This window comes from Chelonoidis abingdonii, chromosome 1 (genome assembly GCF_003597395.2).
Source record: "Chelonoidis abingdonii isolate Lonesome George chromosome 1, CheloAbing_2.0, whole genome shotgun sequence".
Classification (NCBI taxonomy): Eukaryota; Metazoa; Chordata; order Testudines; family Testudinidae; genus Chelonoidis; species Chelonoidis abingdonii.
In genome coordinates this window covers 340,581,973-340,604,549 of record NC_133769.1, presented here as the reverse complement: position 1 = coordinate 340,604,549, position 22,577 = coordinate 340,581,973, and the positions used below count along the sequence as shown (strand labels likewise).

General features: G+C 43.4%; 1 protein-coding gene across 1 annotated transcript in view; it reads left to right on the top strand.

Moving 5' to 3' along the window:
• The window catches only part of DYNC2H1 (dynein cytoplasmic 2 heavy chain 1), a 423,384-nt gene that overhangs the window by 146,524 nt on the left and 254,283 nt on the right, over positions 1–22,577 (top strand). Inside the window, 6 exon segments of the mRNA XM_075066411.1 lie at positions 3,707–3,848; positions 5,295–5,404; positions 7,072–7,170; positions 9,514–9,637; positions 10,810–10,973; positions 12,525–12,644. Of these exon segments, the coding sequence (XP_074922512.1) occupies positions 3,707–3,848; positions 5,295–5,404; positions 7,072–7,170; positions 9,514–9,637; positions 10,810–10,973; positions 12,525–12,644 (759 nt within the window).

Genomic DNA, 22,577 nt, shown 5'->3' with positions numbered 1-22,577 from the left:
GCCTCAGCGTTCTAAGTGTCTGTGGACCTACACAGAGCTGGATACCTTCTGGACCCCTTGGAGCTTCCCTCCACGTTCCAGAGCCTCTCTGCTCCATTCCTGCAGCACTACATCAGCCAAGTGCTGGGAGCATCTATAGGAGAGTCACTATCTTTGTTCCCTCGGTACTGGGATTAGTATTGTGCAGACAGAGCTGCGTGCTGGGGACTTCCGTGTAGAGGAGTTAGAGGAGGGACCTCCTCAACAACCTTTAGCCTCTTCTTCTTTGTTTCCCGATGAGGCAGTAGTGGCTGAATCTACCTCCCCACCTCCTGATGTCTTTAATGCTCATCAGGACTTGTTGCAGAGGGTGTCTGCAACTTTAGCTATCCAGCCAGAAGAGGTACAAGAAAGATCACATGGACTTGTGGACATTTTAGCGTCTGCAGGACCCTCAAGGGTAGCTTTTCCTATAAATTAAGCTATTCTGGAGCCTGTCAGGATTTTATGGAAGACTCCTTTTTCTCTGCCTCCCACTGCCAAAAGAGTGGAGAAGAGATATTATGTCCCTTCACAGGGATTCAAGCACTCTTACAGATACCCTCTCCTAGTCTCTCTTGTGGTCATGGCTGCCAACAAAAAGGAAAGGCAAGGACACCAGGCCTTTACTCCAAAGGGAAAGGAAGCAAAAAAAACCTTAGATTTGTTTGTCCAGAAATTTTATTCCATGAGAGATTTACAGCTCAGGATTGCAAACCAGCAAGCTCTGCTAGGTCATTATGACTTTAGCCTGTGGGGTAATATCCTGAAATTCAAAGACAAGATTCCTGATGAGGCAAAGCAGGAGTTCTCTGCTTTGGTGGAGGAAAGCAAATAAGTTGTCAGAACAGCATTGCTGGTGAACCTGGATGTGACAGACTCTGCAGCTCGAGCTATTGCCTCCGCCATCACGATGTGATGTTCACCTTGGCTGCAGGAATCAGGCCTCCCTGGAGGTGCAACAAACAATTCAGGACCTCCCATTTGAAGGCCTCTTGCTGTTTTCCAGTAAAGCTTGATGAGAGGCTTCAGAACCTTAAGTCTCTGGGGATCTATGTACAGGTGGCAAAAAGAAAGCCATTCCTTCTACAACATTCCCCAAAGTGTCAGCCGTTCTTGCTGCATTCCCAGGACCCGTCCAAAAAGAGGGTCAGGGTTGCAAGAGGCATCCTTCTCCTCCATCCGTCTCTTCAGCTGCCAATTCTTCTAGGCAACCTGGATCATCTAAGCAATCATTTTGACCCACTGGTTGAGAGCAGTGTACCACTTCCCATAGTGCCATCTTTCCTGACCCCTATTATTGCCAACCACCTATCCTCTTCCTAAGTGCTTGGACTCACATCAGAGGGACCGTAAGCATAGTAGAACTGGGCGCATGCTACTTCAGGAGGTTCAGTCTCTCCTCCTTGTGGGGACCATAGAGGATGTGACTGTGTCGTTCAGAGGGAAGGGTTTTTATTCCCACTACTTCCTAATCCCAAAAGCAAATGGGGGAAGGGGATTTTCAAGTCTATTTTAGATCTGAAATTCTAGATGGTCACTCTAGTCTATTATCAATTCCTTAGCATCAATAAAAGATGCTTATTTTCACGTGGCAATTCACCAGAGCCTCTGAAAATTTCTCAGGTTCATGGTAAACAGATTCCATTACCAATTCTCAGTGCTGCCTTTCAGACTATCAGCAGCGCTTTTCATTTTCACAAAAATGTATGGCTTTAGGAGTGCCATTCCTGCAAAATTCAGGACTCCAGGTATTCTCTTACCTGGATGACTGGCTAATCAGAGGCTGATCCAGGTTTCAGGTACTCTTCAGCCATTATTTAATCCACTTTTGACAAGCTGGGGCTACTAAGTCCATCCAGAAGTCCATCCTGTCTCCTGTTCAAATAATAGAATTCATTATAGCAGTCCTGGACTCTACAAAGGCCAGGACTTTCCTACCACAGAAGATGTTCCAAATGATGCAACTCATTGCTCTAGATATATAAGTGCATCCTATCACCACAGTTTAGAACTGTCTCAGACTTCTAGGATACACGGCAGTGTGCACATATGTGGTGCAGCACGCTAAGACTGCATCTACATCTACATCAGACATCTACACGGTTGGATAGCCTCGGTGTATTCACCAGCCCGTCGTCATATAGTCATGGTCGTCCAAGTATCTACTCAGATGTTATTCTTCCTGGACTGGTAGACAGAATCTATGAATATTTGTAAGGGAGTTCACTTTGATCCTCTGCAACAGGGTCTCACTGTAGTCATAAATACATTGGATCTAGGTTGGGGAGCTCACTTAGGTCACCTTCAGATTCAGGGCCTTTGGACTCCCCAGGATCTGAGTCTCCATGTAAATATCACAGAGCTGTGAGCCATGCATCTGCCTTTTATGGCATTCCTTCCACACATCAGGGGTGGAACTTATTGGTGCTCATGGACAACACAGCAGTTATATTTTATATCCTCCCTCCAGTTGCTTGACTTTGGATAAGACTTTGGGCAGGAATGCAAGATTCTGCTCACCTTATTCTAATAGCCTCTGTGTGTTCCCATTGAGATTGGCTGTCAACCCTACTAGCCCTATTGGTCAGACCTCCACTGTTGCTCCTGAGAGATGTAGATCTCATTTTCTAGGACCACAGCAGCCTTTGTTATCCCAAATTTCAGGCCTTCCACCTAATAGTGTGGATGATTCATGGCTGACACAGACTTTATTCTACGGGGATGCAAGAAGTGCCACCGAATAGCAGGAAGCCTTCAAGTAGGTCTACTTACGTTGCTAAGTAGAAAAGATTATCCATCTGGTCCATATAAAGAGGTGTTCCCTCAGATCAAGCTCCAATTAGACATATCTTGAATTATCTTTTGTTTCTGAAACACCAAGGATTGATTTGGTTCCATCAGAGTCCATCTGGCAGCTATCTCAGCTTTCCATTCACCTGTGGATAACCAATCAATTTTTTTGAACTCTATGTCCATCATATTTCTAAAGTATTTGTGTTATATGCATAATCTGGTTCATCAGTGGAGTTTAAATCTGGTGCTAGCAAAGTTGATGAGTCCTGGCGTTTGAGTTGCTAGCAATTTTTTCTGTTTGCACCTGTCAGTAAAAGTAGCTTTTCAGATGAGTAGGGGAGCTGTGAGCTTTGCTATCAGAGGTACTCTATACAATTTTCTTTAGGGACAAGGTTTTCCTTCAGCCTCATGCTAAATTCCTGTTTAAAGTGGTTTCCAGATTTCACATGAGTCAAGCAATTTATTTACCAGCATTCTTTCCCAAAGCCTTATTTGAGCAAAGGGGAGGAAAAATGCCATCAGATTTAATCATCATTTAGATGTTAGAAGAGTTTTGGCTTTTTACCTGGAGCGGACTAAATCATTCAGGTCTTAGTCTCAACTCTTCGTCACATTTTCAGACAGAGTCAAGAGCCACCTACTCTCTTTCCAGATGAGCTCTTCTTGGATTTCCGGTTGTATTTGTTTATGTTACTGATTGACCAGTGATGTACCTCGTAATAAAGTGGTGTCTCTCTGAGCCAGGTTGGTGGTGTCTTCTGTGACTTTTCTGCCTTGAGTTCCCATTCCGGATATTTGTAGGGTGGCAGACTGGTCATCGCTCCATACATTTGGCTATGAAGGTGCCATCTGTCATTAATCCACTACATACCTTTTTTTTTTTTTTTTTCAGGTTTCAGAGATCACAGATGAACTAACCACTCTGCCTAAAAGAGCTCAGTTGGCTGCTGCTTTCATTACTTATCTTTCTGCTGCTCCAGAGGATCAGCGAAAAATTAGCTTGGATGAATGGACAAAATCAGCTGGTCTTGAAAGTACGTATTTTATTTTCTTTGACATGAAGACAAGTGAGAGAGATTGTTAATTTTTCAAAGTGAGAGATATTGATAATTTTAATACATATTTTTGTTTATACATTTTGGAAATTCATAATGCTTTGATAGACTTTAATAACATGACTTTCATATTGGAAAAAAATAATTCCAATTATACTTACGAAATGATGGGATCTAAATTAGTTACTGCCACTCAAGAAAGAGATCTTGGAATCATTGTTAATAGTTCTTTGAAAACATCTGCTCAGTGTGCAGCTGCCTTCAAAAAAACTAATAGAATACTGAAAAAGATTAGGAAAGGGACCATTAATGAGACAGAAAATGTCATCATGCCACTATATAACAAAAAATACATAAATATTGGAATTGGAAAAGGGGTCAAGAAGGGCAACAAAAATGATTAGGGGTATGAAACTGCTTCCATATGAGGAGAGAGTAAAAAGACAGGGACTGTCCTTAGAAAAGAGAAGATTAAGAAGGGATATGATAGAGGTCTTTAAAATCATGAATGGTGTGGAGAAAGTGAATAGAAATAATTTACCCCTTCACGTAACACAAGAACTAGTGATCAACCAATGAAATTAATAGGCAACAGGTTTAAAAGAAACAAAAGTAAGTACTTTTTCACACAATGCACAGTCAGCCTGTAGAAATCATTGCCATGGGACGCTGTGAAGGTCAAAAGTATAATTAAGTTCAGAAAAAAAATAAGTAAGTTAATAGAGATCAGGTCCATTAAAAGCTATTAACCATGCTCTCTGGTTGTTACTAAACTTGCAACTTCCAGAAGCTGAGACTGGATGATGGGTTGGATCACTCAAAATTGCCTTATTCTGTTTATTCCCTCTGACGCATCTGGCACTGTCCACTGTCAGAGACAGGATACTCAGCTAGATCGACCATTGATCTGACCCAGTATGGCCGTTCTTATGTATGGTAGCTACATGTAGGCACAGCTTTGGCAATCATCAGTGAACTGAGTTTGCTATCCCTGGATGGGAATGTGCCAAAAATTGATTCTTCTTTCAGGTGTATGTCTTCCCAAGAACTCACAATGACATAAACCTGAACAGAGTATAACGTCTTTTGATTGCATATAGGCACACACTTGCTGCAGAGAAATCAATGGAGGAAAGTATAGATCCCCTTACTTGGTGGAATATGGTTAATTTGCCTATTCCAAAAATGAGGGATAGTCTGAACATAATCATTTCTTTATCTTTTATGTATTAATAACACTCTCCTGTAACATCAGAGATATAGAAAATATCAGGAATTAAAAAAAAATAATTATAAAGGAAATATACCGAACTGTATTGTATACGGCAGAAGCTCTTGTAACTACTGACATGTAATACCAACAGAATATAAATGTCAGCACAGGTACATGGTATATAATTAATAAATTCATCTTTAATTTGCCAGAATTTGATATGAGGCGGTTTCTGTGCACAGAGAGTGAGCAACTAATTTGGAAAAGTGAAGGTTTACCCTCAGATGACCTTTCAATAGAAAATGCTCTTGTGATCTTGCAGGTAAACAGTTCTGTATTTTTTGTTTTTTCCCTTGGAGACATTTTCTCTGCAGCTGGATGAAGCAGATGGTTTTTCTGTGTTCTTTGATAACCTCATTCAATCTCTGTGATCTTCTTAGTACTCCTGAAGGCACAAACATTACAAAAATAAAATATTCATGCTACTTGTTATATCTACAACTCTGATTTCTCTAAAATGAAAGGAATAAAATTGTTCCATCATCTATGCATTTTGCTTTTTTGCTTTTATCATTTTTACCTGAAAATCCAAAAGGAAAGGCCCTCTGTCCATCAAATTAGACCAAACATGTGTTATCTTTAGCGTTATTTACAAATTGTTGAGAATTATCCACTGTGTTGTAAATGTGCATTTTTGTCATATCAGCCATTCCATTGCCAAGATATATAAAAAATGGCCACCTCCTGCAAACACTTTTACAGATTTATAAATTCATAATTTTAAGGCCAGATGGGACAATTAGGTTATCCAGTATGAGCCATATGACATTGAATTTCACCCAGTTACTCCTGTATTGAGGCCAATAACTTGTGCTTGACTAAAGCATATCTTCTAAAAAGGTATCCACTCTCTTTATTTGAGGACTTGAAGACATCTAGACATCACCCTCACTGTTAAAATAATAATAATAATAATAATTCTGTGCTTTATTTCTAATTTGCCTTTGTTTTGCTTTAAATTCCAGCCATCAATTCTTATTACACCTTTTTCCACTAGGTTAAAGAACCTTCTAGTACCTGTTATTTTCTTCCTGTGAAGGTCTTTTTACACTGTAAACAAAACACATCTCAGTGTTCTTTTTGATCTTATTTACAGAGTAAGCTCTTTAAGCCTCTAAATATAGGTTTTTTACTGGCCCTCAAATAATTGTTGTGGCTTTTCTCTGTACCTCTCCAGTTTTTCAACATAATTTTTAAAATGTGGGCACCAGTACTGAACACAGTATTTCAGCAGAGGTAAAATCACATTCCTGCTCTTAATCACTACTCCCCTCTTTATACATCCAAGGACTGCATTAGCGATGTTTGCCATAGCATCATACTGGTAGCTCATGTTGAGTTGTTTGTCCACTATGACTCCTGTTTTTTCTCAGAGTTGCTGCTTTTTCAATCACTGTTTTCTAGGATAGTCTCCCAATTATTATCTGTCATGTGTTAAGCTTACTGTAGTGAATAGTTTCATCCCCTTTCATGCAACATGCATTTCTGCCTCACAGAAGGAACAATCTCTACAACTGAAATTATGACTGGCTGTTTTGTGGGCCAAGTAACTGGCAAATCTTGCTACTTCCCCTTCCTAGTGGACACATGCGTGGAGGTCCATTTTCAATCTGGCCTTTTGTTTTTAAGATGAGATACAGGAGCCAAATATTCGTTGCCTCCACAAGGCAGAATCTCTGTCTCCCTTTCTTCTTGTTAATTTGTCTCCTTCAAACGCCACATTTCCTGCTCCCATCAAACTCCAAAGTGGGATGTAGACAGAGAGCCTCATACTGCAGACTTGGTTTTATATTAACATGTGACCAGCAATATGCTGGATTCTTTCCTACTGTACTCCTGTCTAAAACAGACCAGTCTAAGAAAGGTTGTTAGTTTCATATTTTTTTCCTATAACCAGATTGTAGCATATAACTTTTTTTTTTTTTCCAGAGTCGAATTTGTCCCTTTTTAATAGATCCTTCTTCAAGGGCTACAGAATGGTTGAAGACACATTTGAAAGAATCTCGCTTGGAAGTTATTAACCAACAGGTCCAGTATTTACTCTTAATCCTAGAACTTCAATTCTGTCTGAGCTTTGCTGGCCCCAGGACCCCATAATGTGGGTTGAGGGGAAGTGTGATAGTATTCACTGATGTAGCCAGGTTCTTGGGATTATATCATTTCACACAATGTTCAAGGAAGAAATAACTACATATGCTGGCTCACTCTTTCTGAAACTACTGGGAAGCCCTTTATCTATATATATTGTACCAAAAGATTATGTAAAATTGGCAAATGCAATTAACATTTTACATACTTTTAACATTAAAAAGTTTATCTGTTTTCATAAATTTTGTGCTCTAGTTAATTTTAAAAATAAAATTATTGGTATTTACAGATTTAATAGCAATGATAGTTTGATTTGAGTAGCAGAGACATCAGATTATTTAAAATTATAGGGCAGGATCCTTAACCTTATCTCATGCTTTATATTGCTTCCACACAGAATGATTTCACAGCAGCAAGTTCGTATGATGAACTTTTTTCATGCTCTTTTTATTTTTTAAAATAAAGATAAGGTACTTTGGGACCACACCCAAAATTTTTGACTAAAGTAGTCTCAGACTTTTTAATCTGAATTAATCTCTTCTTTACGAAAGATTTTCCGAAGTCCATGATTTACCAGACAAAGCCATGTTTTGTAGCTTAGATGTAAAAAAAGACTATTGGTTATTACCATGGAGAACTACTTACTGTAAGGCCCTGTGGGTCTAGAACCAAAGCCTGTAGAGCTGCCAACATCCCTATGCTGCCACACAGCAGCAGCTGTAATCAGCATGTGCTCCACTGCTCATGACCTGCTGTGAACATAAACCATGGATAACCTTGCCTCATGGAGTCTGACAGACAGCAGCCTCATTGCTCCTGATTGGCTCTTCACCCTATATAAGCCCAATGGGCATTGCAGGAATGTCCAGGCAACAGTGTGGATATCCTGTAGCTGTGATGACCATTCCTGTTCCTTGCTCTTGAGCTCTTGGCTTCAACTTTGGCTTGATTTGGACTTCGCCTTCTGAACTGGACCCTGAAACCCTACTCAGACTGTGAATCTTGGTATCGACCCTGTCCTGGAATCTGACTATGAACTCCTTCACTACTCCCAGCCTCTAGTTTGACTCAGCTCTGACCCTGTGTCCTGACTGTCCTTGCTAGGATCCTGACAACTATACCCTTAAGAGAGTCTACTTGAAAACCATTTTGTGGTGTTGGAGAGAGAACCAAAGACCTTGCTATTTTGTGGCAGAAACTATCTAAGCTTCATCAGATTGTGTGTGCAAGAAGGACTCAGGGTCCATTCTCCTAGAGTAGTAACAGCTTTACACTTTGTCTTTACAATAAGTCTAAAGATGAAATTTGGAAAGGTGGCATGTGAAGTTCATGTCACTCTTCCATGATTCTTATTCTGAGACATGAGCAGATGCAAATTTTGGGAGAGCAGTGCTTATTCTCTTGAATAGGTAGTATGTCTGCTATTCAGCAGTGTCAATGTTTGCTGGACTGCTACAGTGGAGATCCACAGATGCAACTTCACAAAGGAGAAAAGAAGACTACATAATAGTTATTCCCAGATATACTGCATCTGCAAATTGGCATAGCCCCATCAGTTCCTCTCTGCTTTCGACTATTAATAATGTTTCCTGGTTGTGAGCTGATGTATTGATGCAACAGAACTGCTTTTGGCCAGATGGAGCATTGCCCCAGAGTTCGCTCCCTCTGGTGGGTCAGTCAGTCAGTTCCTATTGCCTGAGTCCGCCCGGGGTATGTGGGTTTTCCCCTTATACTTAGTTGGGTCAGCTGGTCCTAGTGCTTAGGGGGTCTGGAAACTCCTTCAGGTCTTAAATCTCCCAGGGGTCAGTAGGGGAAGGCAGGCCTGCTCACTCCACTGAGTTCCAAGTTAATCACCTTAAGCCTGTCTGGCTGTAGTACCTGAATTAACCCCTTGGTTGCTGGGCCTGCATGGGGTGTATACTCCATGACACGGGTAGCAGAGAGGTACCAAAAGATAGTCAAGTGAAAATGTTTTTTGTGCTCTTGGTTGCAGATCACTTGATCTGATGTCCCTTGCATTTCAGTTTTACTGCTTTAAATTCTTCAGTGACTTGCTTGGCAGGACATGTTATTCCTAAAATGTGAATATGCAGAGACAAATATATTTAATGAATAACTGTTACGGCTAACTACAATGTTTTTTTTGACGAAATAATCTTACGATGTGCATCCTTAAAGAGATATAGATTATTTGCACAATATTTAATGTTTCCACAATTGACTAAATAATATATTAATATTAAGGAACTAAATACATTAATAGGCATTAATTTTTTTACACAGGATGCTAGCTTCATTACTGCTCTTGAGCTGGCAGTGAGATTTGGGAAAACACTTATTCTACAGGAGATGGATGGAGTAGAGCCAGTTCTTTATCCGCTGTTAAGAAAAGATCTTGTTGCTCAAGGTAAATGCCTGACAGTTTGAGGGAGAGCTTTTTAGATATCTGAATTAAATCAATGTACGTAGTACAGAATCTAATTTTTAACTTGCTGCTTTATAGTTACATGAATGTTGGTTAGGATTTTGCTCTTTTATGTTTACCTTCCACTACTCATGTAATGTGTGATCTGTGTTGGAAATATTTATACATATTTAAAGTTCTGTCAAATAGGATAAAACAAGACACATTGAATCATTCTAAAGTTTAAGTTGACTTTCTAGTCGTACTTTGAAGCACATGCTTTTGTTTGGGATCTCTGACCCTTACAGAGTTCAAAAATGAAGTGCTTTAACTTAGGGCTTGAAATCAGCTTTTTAGATTGTTAATTATTGCAGTTTCTCTTTAATTTTCTTAGAAAACTACAGGAAAAGAGAAACATCAAAATGAGGATGGAGCAGGAAAATAGTTATCCACAGGCTATGAGGTCCAGTGAGCTGATGGGATAAAATGCACGAAAAACTGATACACATTTCATAGTATATTCAGGGAAGATAGCCAAGGCCAAAAAAGAATTTGAAGAACAGCTAGCCAAAGACTCAAAAACTAATAGCAAGAATTTTTTCAAGTCATCAGAAACAGGAAGCCTGCTAAACAACCAGTGGGACCACTGGACGATCAAGATGCTGAAGGAACACTAAAGGATGATATGGCCATTGCGGAGAAACTAAATGAGTTCTTTGCATTGGTCTTCATAGCTGAGGATGTGAGGGAAATTCCCAAACCTGAGCCATTCTTTTTAGGGGACAAATCTGAGGAACTGTCCCAGTTTGAGGTGACATTAGAGGAGGTTTTGGTACAAATTGATAAATTAATCAGTAATAAATCACCAGGACCAGGTGGTATTCACCCAAAAGCAGACTGGTCTGAGTCTTTTTAGTATCTGGTTCTAATGCACTTCTAGGATGCTGCTGTATTTTTATTTTCAACAATATAGGGGAAAGTTAATCTCATAAAAATATTTTAATTTATTTTTTATAATATTTATGAAAATAGTTTTGTTAGTTTTATAAGACTATTTCTTTTAAACTAAACCTAACATTTGGTTCTCAAGTTTTTTCACATGGTGGGTATTTATTTTCAGACAATTCTGGAATTTCCTAATCAAACTTAGGATAATATATATGTATTTTTAATAGGACCACGATATGCTGTACAAATAGGTGACAAAATTATTGACTATAATGAAGAATTCCGCCTATTTCTGTCAACGCGAAACCCAAATCCCTTTATTCCACCTGATGCAGCTTCCATTATTACTGAAGTTAACTTTACTACTACAAGAAGTGGTTTAAGAGGACAGGTATGCATTTAACATTTCTTATAATAAAATAATAATAATTAATAGACATTGGGTTGCATTCATCTCTGGATACACCTTGACTTCTGACCTGGCAGAGGCCCCCATTTACAGAATATAGCTGCAATCTCCAATTTGTTGTGAGAACTATGGGGATATAATGCAGCACAAAAATTTAAACAATAAAATAATTATTAAAATAATTAAATTGAAATAAAAATTGTAACTTTTTTTTTAATATACCTTACAAGCAAATCATAGACTGGCAGGTGGTAACAGTCTTCATCCATTTTACACCTACTGAAGTAAGTGGAAGTTCTCCATTGACTTCAACTGAATCAGATTAAACCCTAAATTATTAGTTGCATTTGTAAGAGTATTCATGGTGCTTTTAAAATTTTAGCAAAACAGTTCTCCAGACTTCTGTCCTTGACAAACTGTACTGCTGGTCTCAAAATACTTTGTATTTGTGGTCAAGAAGAGATCAATGAAACCTAAAGGCTGAATGTGTTAGGTCTTCCACCAAATTGCTGGGAGCTGCTGAGAGTTTGGTCTATGATATTTAGAGAAAAGTGGGACAAATAGAGGGCCACTAGAAAAAAGGAGGAATTAGAAAATAAAAACCCTCATCATTTCAAAACAATACTCATTGGGAAGCTAGTTTATTCAAAACTAACAAACATAAAATTTGACATTGGAGAAAAAGGTAAAACATTAAGCAGACATACAACTCATCTTTGCCTGCTGAAAACAGGAAAACAACTGAGCAGCATTGGTAGGAGGACTGTTTGGGTAGCATAAAGTTGCTGGAAGAAGCCAGATAAACAGAGAAGAAATTACCATTATTTCTTGTTGGATCTACTTGTTGGTTACGTCTACGTTATGAGCTAGGTGTGTGCTTCCCAGCGCAGATAAACATACCTTGGGATTCTGGTGGGTTTGTACTTCATCTGGCCAGGGGTGGCTCTAGGTATTTTGCCGACCCAAGCACGGCAGGCAGGCTGCCTTCGGTGGCTTGCCTGTGGGAGGTCCCTGGTCCTGCGGATTTGGTGGCAGCCTGCGGGAGGTCCGTCGAAGCCGCGGGACCAGCGGACCCTCCGCAGGCATGCCGCTGAAGGCAACCTAACTGCAGCCCTCACAGCGACCGGCAGAGGGCCCCCTGTGGCTTGCTGCCCCAGGCACGCGCTTGGTATGCTGGTGCCTGGAGCTACCCCTGCATCTGGCTAGCCCTTGCCACTGCCCCTGTGCTTCAGTAGGTACACTATTATTTTAGCTTATTTCAGAGAGCTAGCATGAGTAAGTCTACATGAGCTGGGAATCACACCCCTAGCTTGGAGTGTAGATGTAGTCTTTGAAGCCCATTCTTTCCCCTGTTCTCATAATGTATTCTATTTATCATCATGGTATTTTACATACACAAGGGCTACGATACTGGACTATCTAGTGTTTAAGCATGTGTTAAAAACATTGGCTAACATACATGGCCAAAATTAATGCCAAGTATTACTGAGGTTAATATTCTCCTTCTTGTTGAATATGTTGCTTTCCTCTTAGCTTTTAGCTTTAACTATCCAGCACGAAAAACCAGATTTGGAAGAACAGAAGACAAAACTGTTGCAACAAGAAGAAGACAAGAAGATACAATTAGCTAAACTTGAGGAATCTCTTTTGGAGGTAAAATAAATATGTCCTACTGATTTCAGATTAACATAGTAGATCTAATACTGATATCTGTTTAAATGCCAGATGCTAAAATTGTTAATAGCAATAATGAGCTTAAGAATTTGTTTAGAGGGTTGGAGAAAGGAAATGTGTAAACTCATGGCGAATTGTAGCATTTCAGGACATTCAAGATTCTCATAGCCACATTAGGGTCAAATATCCAGTTAGTGCTTGAAAAAGGAAAATGTTTGTTAGTTTACAAAACATGGATTATACTATTTCTTTTTCTCTTTTTTTGATTGATGAAAAATTGCCAAATTTTAGATCTGGAAACAGTCACAAAGAATATGTACCGCCACTGAATCAAGATATGTAGGTTGAAATGGTAGAAATTAAAAAAAAAAAATCCATTAGGATGTGCAGAGACAGGGATGTGCGTTACTTTTGTGCCTTCTGTAAATAAATACAAGAAATGTGTAAGATCTCAAAAAATTAAAATGTGAAAATGAATTAGGAAAATGATGATTCTCACTTTTAATACTCTACCATTGGTATAGAGGTACTCATTGCCTATGAGCCATAATTCTCTTTTGAGTTCGGTTTTTCTTCTGTTATTTTGAAGTTGGCTTTCTAAATATTCTGTTGGATTTTGATTCTAATCAAAAAGAACATGATCTGAATCCAATGGTACACCTGTAGAGGTAAGGATAACCTCAAAGGAAGAGGATTACGTTTCAGCACAGTTGAAGCATTTGTGAAAACATCCAACAATTTGTTTGAAGCAGTGCAGCTGTCTTTTTGTGTGTGTAATGAACCTTATTAAGTAGAGTACATTTTAGGAAACAGTGAATTTTGTTTTCTGTCGCTTTTCAGCCATAAAGGCTTTGTGCCAGATTGTGAACTCCTTACTCCCATCAGTGAGCAGTTCCTTTTTATGAGTCATCCCACTGGAATCATTGGGGGTACTCTTGTGAGTATCTGCTTACTATTAGGAGTAAGGGGATCACAGTCTGGTTATATGCCTTTTATTGTACTAGTCTTGCTGAATATGGGCCTGCTCCATTGCCTATTAAAGTCAAATAAATCTTTATGTGGCTTTTAAGAGAAATTGGATTGGACATTCTGGGTATCATCTTGCACCATTAATTCAATAGGGGCTTTACGGTTTGCTTCAGTGAGAGCAGAATCAGGCCCTCTATTCAATGGTTTTACGTTCTACCAATTCAGTTACATCCCTACATTCTTTGGTATTCTCTTGATAGATTGTTAGAGCTGTTGATAGATTTGAGGAAATCTGCCTAATTATTATTATTATTCATGAGAATAATTCTGCTATTATTTTTTTTTAAGTCAGCAGAAGCCTTTTATGGTGCAATTTGGGAAAAAAAGGTAAAAAGTGTAGCTAAGTAACAGAATCTATTAATTACTTACTTTTTAAACAGTACCTTTACATGCAGTCAACCTTTCAAAAAGACATTGGAATGAAAACATTGATAAGTTGACTATGTCCTTGCAAGTCAGCAATGTTTCTTATTAAAATTTCGTACTGCAGTAAATACTAACATCATTACTATAGTTGCAGATATATTGTAAGCTTTAATTAGCTAATTTCAGAGGGGAAGTTAGAACCGTAGAGCAAGTATGTCACTTGTTCTGTGGTGAGGTCTGAATTATCATTTCAGATGGGGACTGGAAAAAGGGAGTAAAAAATTAACTGGCTAGAGTCAAATTTTGCAGTATTGTCTGACTAGAGAGTGTGCCAGAAATAGTGAAATTAAATAGTGCACTTAGAGATAATTAGACGTTCTTATTCGAGGAGTGTGTAACAGGTTGGATCACAGAAAACTCCTTGGGAACTTCCAACTGATGTGCTGAGACTACTTCTGTCCCTGCTTTCCATGCCAGCTTGGGACTCCAGAACCTTGCCTGGTTGTGCCAGACACGCTTACCAGCTACAAACACAGAACCACGTCCCACAAACTGAAGGCTTAAGTGAAAGCAGATAAAGAAGTGTTACTGTCTTTAACACTCAGATGCCCAACTTCCAATGGGGTCCAAACTCCAAATAAATCCATTTTGCCCTGTATAAAACTTATGCAGAGTAAACTCAAAAATTGTTCACCCTCTATAACACTGACAGAGAGATATGCACAGCTGTTTGCCCCCACTCCCCAGGTATTAATGCACACTCTGGGTTAAATAATAAGTAAAAAGTGATTTTATTAAATACAGAAAGTGGGATTTAAATGGTTCCAAGTAGTAACAGACAGAACAAAGTGAATTACCAAGCAAAATAAAATAGAACATGCAAGTCTATGCCTAATATAGTAAGAAAACTGAATACAGACAAAACCTCATCCTCAGAGGTGTTCCAGTAAGCTTCCTTTTACAGACTAGTCTCCTTCTAGTCTGGGTCCAGCAGTCGCTCACACTTCCTGTGGTTACTGTCCTTTGTTCTAGTTTCTTTCATGTATCCTTTCATCTTGTTTACAGAGACAATTTTTATGTTTTTTCTTTCTTTTTTTGTTAAAAGTTTGCTTTTTAAGACCTGTTTGATTTTTTTCCTAGTTAAGGCTCAAGGGGATTGAGTCTGTACTCACCAGGGAATTGGTGGGGGAGAAGAGTCTTCCAGGGTAACCTAGGGAGGGAAATGGTTTATTCCCCTTTGTTGTGAGACTCAAGGAATCTGAGTCTTGGGGTCCCCAGGAAGGTTTTTGGGGACAGAGTGTACCAGACACTGGAATTTCTGGTTGGTGGCAGCACTACAGGATCTAAGCTGGTAATTAAGCTTAGAGGATTCATGCTAGTATCTCATTTTCTGGACGCTAAAGTTCAGATTTGGGAAGAATACTATGACATGGCGACAGCGGTGGGATAGATGGAATCCAAAAGCCAGTAAGGAATATTAATTTTCTTTTCTAGCTGCTTGTAAGCACAGAGAAGGGTTTTTTTTTAAACTGCAGCCAGAGAATTTTTTTTCTTTCTTTCTCCTTTCTGGTTGTGCAGAGATTGCCTAAGCAAGGAGCCATTAGGTAACAAGGGTCTTTGTTAAACAATAGAAACTCCAGCTGTGAGTCAGCAAACCAGCAGAACATATTTGCATATAAAAGAGGTGGGTTTTTTTGGTTTAATTACATGTGAAAGATTAGATAGAAGAAGTTAAAAAAAAGCACTGTTGCTAGGCAAACCAAGCAGGCAGCAGAGGAACAGCAGTTCAGACAATAAACACCAGAGGGCACCCCAACACAAGAAATAGGAACCATGACTTCCAGGGAAAACTGAATGCAGAGGGACAAATCAAAGAAGCACCCACAGGCGACAAATAGAAAAAAGACAAAAAGAGGTGGAGCTGAAAGAAAGGGAAAAAAACATAAAAATGTCTCTGTAATCAAGATGAAATATACAGGGTCTATTAGCTTATAACAAATGGATAAACAGCCTTATCCAGGAAAAATACAATTTAAAATATTTCCAGCCAACTACACATTTGCACATAAAGAAAAACACAAATAAAAAGACTATAACCACCTTTTTACTTACTCACTATTCTGAACAGATAAGAGACTGTAGCAGGGAGATTGCAGAAACCTGGTTTCACCTCTAGTCCTGTCCAGGACCCCGAGAGAACAAAATCAAACTGAAAAACCACAAACAAAAGCTTCCCTCCCTTGAGATTTGAAAGTATCTTGTTTCCTGATTGGTCCTCTGGTCAGGTGTTGTTTGTTAACCCTTTCCAGGTGAAAGAGACATTAACCCTTAGCTATCTGTTTATGACACCCCCTTCCCCGTGAAAAACAGAAGAGGGACAGAATGGGATTATTCCCATTTCTGCTTCAAAACTAAGATCCAGTCAGGTATGCCAGGCTCTCCTGGCTTTAAACGTGCTTGACCTGCAGACTTTCTGTAATGGTCTCTGACGGCCACACGCATGTGGCCGATGCTTAAGGGAGACACACATTGCTCAGAAGTTTCCCCACTGCAAAAAAACTGACTGTTAGGACGAGGAAGATCAGGGATCTCCCGTTAAAACTCCTGATGGAGAAATCCCTCAGACTAGCCTTTGACCCCGAGTCCAGGACATCTCCTGGCCAACAGTCTCCAGAGGCAGCGTCTGACAGGGGTTCTACCTCCAAAATAACTGCTAAGGAGTTTGCTCCTAAAAAGGCTGCAAATAACTGGTCTCAGTCTTTGCCACAGAGAGAATCTCCGAAGTCAAAATCTGCCCCGGTACCGAAGGCACTGAGAGCCCTGGACCATGAGGCACCGGGAACATCCAGTCCTGAGACTTCCTGAGGAGCTAAAGACCTGGTGTGGGCTAGCTCTCAAAACACTCTGCACACTAAAGCCAAGCCTTCCAGCTTGGCACTGACGGAGCCAAAGAGAACCTTAGCACCAAGCAGCTCAATAGCGCCCCTTGCTGCCCCTACACAGTGCAGTAAGTCAGCGGGACCCACAGCTCTCACCCTGATTCCCAGCCAGAGCATTCTGCTGTCCTTGGTGTCGATTTTCCCAGTGCTACAGCAATTCATCAGACAGGTGGACCTACTTGTTACCTCAACACCTGGGACTCTGCTATTCGGCACCAACGGTACCCCAGCGAGACTGGGACCAAGCCTGGTTGCTACGCCTGTTGGCTCAGTTCCTCCTCTCTCCAGTGATGAGGAAGAAAAGGATGAGGCAGGGTTCTACACCCCTTACTATTCCTCACCTAAACTGGGACCCTCTCAGCACTGCATGTCTATGGATGCATAAGGCTGGCAGCCTCCACTATTGGTACTGCCTACCATGGCCTTTCCACCCAACTGGGCATACTCGACCCATTGGCATTATATAGGGCCCAAAACCTCAGCCCCCCCAACCCATTTAGATCCAGAACAACTTGCTCCCTGTCACCTCCTGCACTAGCTCCTTCGGAAGTGCTGGATGAGGAGGGAGAGGAACCTGAAGATGCGCCTGAGGGTGATACCCTTCCACCCACCCACATTTTGTCTTCATCGCCAGATGACACAATAATTCCATCCCCCTCACCTTGGGGGATGATTTCAGATCCTTCCAGGACCTCTTCAAATGAGTGGCTGAATCCTTGGACATCTCACTAGCAAAGCTACCAGAGACCTAGCACAAACGCATACTTCAAGCATCCACATCAGCGAAGATTACATTGCCTATTAATGCAGCCATAATGGATCCGGCCAAAATAATCTGTCAGACACCGGCCACAGCCCCACCTTCTTGTAAAAGATCTGACAAGAACTATTATATCCCAGAAAAGGAACTGAGTTTTTATTCACCGACCCTACCCCAAACTCATTGACAACAGAAGCAGTTAATCAAAGGGGAAAGCAACATCAATTTAGAACCATCCCTTATGACAAGGACTGGAAAAGGTTAGACCTTTTCAGGTGGAAAGCCTACTCATCAGCTACCCTCCAATTCTGCATAGCTAACTACTTGTTCTAAATGGCAAAATGCACATGCAACCTATTCTCTCAAATGTCATTTTTTATTGAACAGCTTCCAGATGACAAATGATAACAATATAAGGCTAACATCGTGGAGAGTTCCCTCATCGCCAGAACGAGCCCTTGAGGCTTCTCTCAATTCTGCAGACACGGCAGCATGTTCAGTAGCTACATCCGTTGTCATGCATCGCACTTCCTGGCTACATCTGTCCGTTTCCGAGGGAAGGTCAAGCCACAGTTGAGGACTTACCTTTTGGAGGCCAAAAACTGTTTGCAGACAACACTGACACGTCCTTGCACACCTTAAAGGACTCCCAGGCAACCTTGAAGACACTTGGAATTTATGTCCCTCCAAATAAACAGAAACAGGGCAGAATTTACAATCCACGATTCTGCACTGCCCCATACACTCAACCCCAATGACACTGTGACCAATGCCGGCAGCCCCAAGATCAGCCGTCCAAGTCTGAACCATCTACTTCCAGGCAAACATTTTGAGGCGTTGGTTGAGGACATGAGAGCCCCACATTCCTAATTCTGGATTTACATCTTATCTCCAGCCCATTTGGAGACCGTCTGTCACCATATTACCCAGTCTGGAAGACCATCACTACAGACAAATGGGTTTTGGAAATTATCCAGCAGGGTTACTCCATCTCCTTTATTTTTATCCCACCTATGCATTCCCCTTCCCTGTCCCTCGTCTGGAAACCCTCTCACGAGCACCTGTTACAACAGGATATAAACCACCACCTACAATTAGGTGCCATAAAATCTGTACCAGTTCAACACAGGGGGAGAGGGTTTTATCCCATTATTTTCTCACTCAGGAAAAAAAACTAGAGGGTGGAGTCCCATCCTGGATTTATGGAAATTCAACAAGTTCTTCTTCGAGTGATTGCTCATATCCATTCCAGTAGGTGTATGCGCCGCGCATGCACGCTCGTTGGAAGACTTTTACCCTAGCAACTCCAGCGGGCCGGCAGGAGGTCGCCCCCTAGAGTTGGCGCCCGCCATTGGCGGCTGATATAAACCCCCTGCCGGCCCATCTGCTTCCCCAGTTCCTTCCTTTTACCCACCGTGTTCGGTCGTTGGAACTGTTGGTAGTCCTGGCGCGGCATAGCATGTTCCTCCACGTGCCCTAGCTTCTCCTTGTTTTGTTGTTTTTTCTATTCTAATTTTGTAAGTTTCTTAGTTATAGTTAGTGAAGGTTATAGGATTGTTGTAGTTTAATAGTTCTTGTTGTATTATATAGTCTAGCGGGGCTTTTGGGTTTCTAGCCCTTCCCCGCGGCCCGGCACGCCGGGCTCATGCCTGGTTTGGCCGGGTTTCAAAGCCGTGCATCGCCTGCGAGAAGCTGCATGGCCCAACTAGCGATCCTCCAGATGCCCACTAGCGATCCCCACGACGCCTGCCTAAAGTGCCTTGGGGAATCGCATATCTCTGAGAAGTGCCGAATTTGCAAGGCCTTCCGACCAAGGACCAAAAAGAAGCGAGATCAGCACCTAAAGACTCTGCTAATGGAAGCGGCGCTTGACCCTTCGTCCTTGGCACCGAGTGCCACCTCGGCTGCGGCACCGGACCACTCCGGGCCCGCGAAAACGCAGCAGCACTGTCCTTCTCTGGCGCCCGGCCCCGGGAAAAGACCGTCAACGTCCTCCACCCTGGCTAAGCAGGCTCGGACGGAGCACCTACCGCCGACTCCGGCTGCGACGGCCGTGCCAGGGATTTCATCGACTCTGGGCCCGGCAGGTCCGTTGAGTCCGATCCCTCCCAGCTCCCCGCTAAGATCTGAGGTCGAGCTGGTGGTCCCATCTACGCCCGAGACATTCTCCTTGGCCGGGGACCTCATCGCGTTGACAGAGCCTATGCTGCCCCAACCCCCGGCACTGCCGGTGCAGGTTCTTCAATTGAAGGGCAAGCCCATGACCATGCGAGCACCGTCCCTGGACTCCCCGAGTCGGCACCGATCACCGTCAAGATCCCGGCACCTCTCCTGGTCCAGAGGGAGGTCTCGCTCGCGACGCCGCTCGCAGTCCCGGCACCGCTCTCCGTGGCGGTACTGATCGTACTCGCGGCGTAGGTCATCTTCACGCCGGTCCCGATATTCCTGGCACCGCTTGGGCTCGAGCCATCGTTACCGGCACCGTGACTCGAGGAGCCATTCTCGCCATCAACGATCCAGATCCAGGTCGACCTCCCGGCACCGCGCTGGTGGCAGGTCCCGGTCTCGATCGCGGCACCGGTATGGCTCGCGGCACCGATCTCTGGCACCGAGGAGGTCTCCGCCATCAGGAGTGACGGACCCATATCACTCCCGTTCAGCCCCTCCGTGGCTGTCTCGCTAGGCATCAGTCTCTTCGCGAGAGGACAGCGCATACCTGGACGCTGACAGACCTGCTGCTCTGTTCCCTGAGACCCAGCAGGAGCATGGTCTTCAGCAGTGGGGTTTCTGGACCCCCTGGGCATACTAACAAGCCCAGGGCCCTCAGCAGATCCCTCCGCGTTCGTCCGCCTCCGAACACAGGGCTCCGGAGGCCACCTCTTCCCGGCCTCCTCCGTCCCCTACAGAGGAGAGGTCATCAGCCTCAGGACCCTGAGCACCCACCAGAGGCATTGCTCCAGGCAGAGCCGCCAACAGATCCTCTCCTGCCGGGTCTCTCCTCGTCCTCCTCCCCAGATGAAGCAGTGGCGGGGACCACATCCAGTAGTCCCGCTCCACTTGATCTCCGGGCACACCAAGACCTCCTCAGGCGCGTAGCGCAGAACATGAATTTACAGCTGAGGACGTCTCCGAGATTGAGGACCCAGTAGTAAGCATACTGTCGGCAGATGCGCCCACTCGTGTCACCCTTCCCTTCATTCGGACCATTCAGTCCAATGCCACGACCATCTGGCAGTCCCCGGCTTCCATTCCCCCTGCTGCTCGTAGCGTGGAGCGAAAATACATGGTTCCCTCAAAGGGCTATGAATATTTGTATGTTCACAACGCCCCCTGTTCCCTCGTCGTCCATCTGTGAATGAGAGGAAGCAGCCCCCGGTCAAACAAGCCGGCCCCCCAAGTCCAAAGAAGCGAGGCGTATGGACCTGCCTTGGCCGGAAGGTCTATTCTGCAGCGCCCTGCAGCTGCAGGTGTCCAACCAGCCAAGCTCTTTCTCGGACGTTACAGCGTAATAACAACGCTGGTGGCAGGCGACAAATGTAAAAGAAACTGCCCCGCAGGACGCCCGCCACAGAAGTTCTCGCCATTCTGGATCGAGGGAAAAGAAGGTCGCAAGAACCTCACTTCAGGCAGCTTGGATGCTGCAGACTCGGCCGCAGAACTCGTGCTCCGGCGTTACGATGCGCCGCATCTCTTGGCTACAGTCCTGGCCTTCCTCCGGAACTCCATTACACCATCCAGGACCTTCCGTTGAGGGCCAGGCCTGTTTTTGGACAAGACTGACCCTCGCTCCAAAGCCTTAAGACAATAGGGTATTATGCGTGCCTTGGGATGCATAGCCCGCACCCAGCGCAAGGCCTTCAGGCCTCAACAACAGCACAGGCCTTACCTGCAGCCCAGGCAAAGACAGGACTTCGCCAGGCGGCGGCCTAGGAATGGCCGGCGTAGGCATTCGGGCAATCAGGGAGGACAAAACCAAGGTTCCTCCAAGCCTTCCTCCGGCCCGAAGCCCTCATTTTGAAGGTGCGCCAGTCCCTCCTACGGATCCATCTCCTCCTTTCTCCAACCGTCTTTCATTCTTCCTCCCGGCGTGGTCCCAGCTTACTTCGGACCGCTGGGTCCTCCGCACGCTGCGGCGTGGATACCATCTACAGTTTGTTTCATACCCGCCCCCCACCCTCGTCCCTCTTCAGGGACCCCTGTCACGAGCAACTCCTCCTACAGGAGGTGTGAACGCTCCTCGACAAAGGGGCCATAGAGGAGGTTCCAGAGAGCGAGAAGGGCAAAGGGTTCTATTCCCGTTATTTTCTAATTCCCAAGGCCAAGGGAGGCCTCAGGCCTATCCTCGACCTGCGAGAGCTCAACACATACCTGGTGAAGTTGAAGTTCAGTATGGTATCCTTGGGGACCATTATTCCATCCCTGGATCCCGGAGACTGGTACGCCGCCCTCGATATGCAGGACGCTTACTTCCATGTAGCCATCTTCCCGCCCCACCGGTTCGTTCGGTTTGTTGTCAGCAGTCGTCACTATCAATTCGCGGTCCTCCAGTTCGGCCTCTCCACGGCCCCGAGAGTGTTTACCAAGTGCATGGCTGTAGTCGTCGCCTACCTTCGCTGCAGTTGCATGCATGTGTTTCCATACCTCGACGACTGGCTGATCCGAGGACCCTCAGAGCGAGTCCTCGCTCACGTCCGCATGGTCAGGACACTCTTCGTACGCCTAGGCCTGATGCTCAGTGCCGAGAAGTCAACTCTAACCCCCACTCGGAGGATAGAGTTTATCGGCGCCATTCTAGACTCCACTCTGGCCAGAGCCGTT